The following is a 1,163-nucleotide window of genomic DNA, read 5'->3' as shown; positions in this document are numbered from 1 at the left end:
TCCTCTCTCCATGAGGGTCGGAAGAGAGGAAAGATCACAGAGGTGTTTGCCATTTGCCTTGGGTTCACTAACAGACTAGTTTTCCCTTGTGACTAGAACCGGGGGGGATGGGTGGGCAGAGACTCACTTGGACAGGGTGACCTGAGTTGTGGCTGGAGCTGAGGGACCAAGCCTTTGCCTGGGATGTGTCCATCAGTTCTAGAGGTGCCAGGGCGGCCTGTGACGAGGCTCATTCATGGGTGCTGCTCCCACTTAGGTCTAAATTGGCTGATCCGTCCTAGACCGTCTCTTAATACATGCAGATGGGTCCAGAGTTCGCCGCTAGAAGTAGATCTTAGTGAAAAGTGGAGTGAGCGAAGTAATCAAAGCAGAAGTAACTGGCCCTTGTTATACCACTGGGAGACTGGCAGTTCATAGTTGGGAGAGCTTTTAATTTTGCCAAAAACTCAAACCACTGTCCTTTCTCTGGTGCAGGCCTCGGAACTGGCTATTGCTTTCAGACGTGCTCAAGAAACTGAAAATGTCCTCCCGCATATTTCGCTGCAATTTCCCAAACGTGGAAATTGTCACCATTGCGGAGGCTGAGTTCTACCGGCAAGTGTCAGCTAGCCTCTTATTCTCATGCTCCAAAGACCTAGAAGCCTTTAATCCTGAAAGCAAGGAGCTCTTAGATCTGGTGGAGTTCACGAACGAGCTTCAGACTCTGCTGGGCTCATCCATGGAGTGGCTCCACCCCAGCGACACGGGCCCGGACGACCACTGGTGAGCTCGCAGGGCCCGCCGTGGACAGTGTGGCATAGTGTTACCTTGTGCATATGTGTCATAATACGACGGTTTCTGTAAAGAAGGGACACTATTACATAGAAAATCTCTCTTCTTTATATAAGAGACATGACTCCAGTCGGAAGGACTCAGAAATAAGGTTTTTTCTTTTTAAACTTTTAAGTCAGTTTTTATGACGTTGTTAAAAATGTTTCTTTACTTTTCAGTGCACACATGCTTTGGGATATGTTTGTTTTTACTCAGAACATTTGTTTCTTTTCTTTTTTAAGGAGAAAAAAAAAAACAAGGAAAAGGAGCTCCACACTTTGACATAATTTCATGTAAAGCTCCCATGACAAAGGCTGTAACTGTTGAGAGTGTGGTCAGAACCGTGTGGTTGG

At 46.8% G+C, this 1,163-nt stretch overlaps 1 protein-coding gene across 1 annotated transcript in view; it reads left to right on the top strand.

Moving 5' to 3' along the window:
* The window catches only part of LOC104995487 (BCL-6 corepressor-like), a 5,170-nt gene that overhangs the window by 1,096 nt on the left and 2,911 nt on the right, over positions 1 to 1,163 (top strand). Inside the window, exon 3 of the mRNA XM_010849365.1 lies at positions 475 to 762. Within this exon, the coding sequence (XP_010847667.1) occupies positions 475 to 762 (288 nt within the window). The remainder of the gene's footprint in view (positions 1 to 474; positions 763 to 1,163) is intronic.

This window comes from Bison bison, unplaced genomic scaffold (assembly GCF_000754665.1).
Source record: "Bison bison bison isolate TAMUID 2011002044 unplaced genomic scaffold, Bison_UMD1.0 scf7180017850846, whole genome shotgun sequence".
Classification (NCBI taxonomy): Eukaryota; Metazoa; Chordata; class Mammalia; order Artiodactyla; family Bovidae; genus Bison; species Bison bison.
This window is presented reverse-complemented; position numbering and strand designations above follow the sequence as displayed.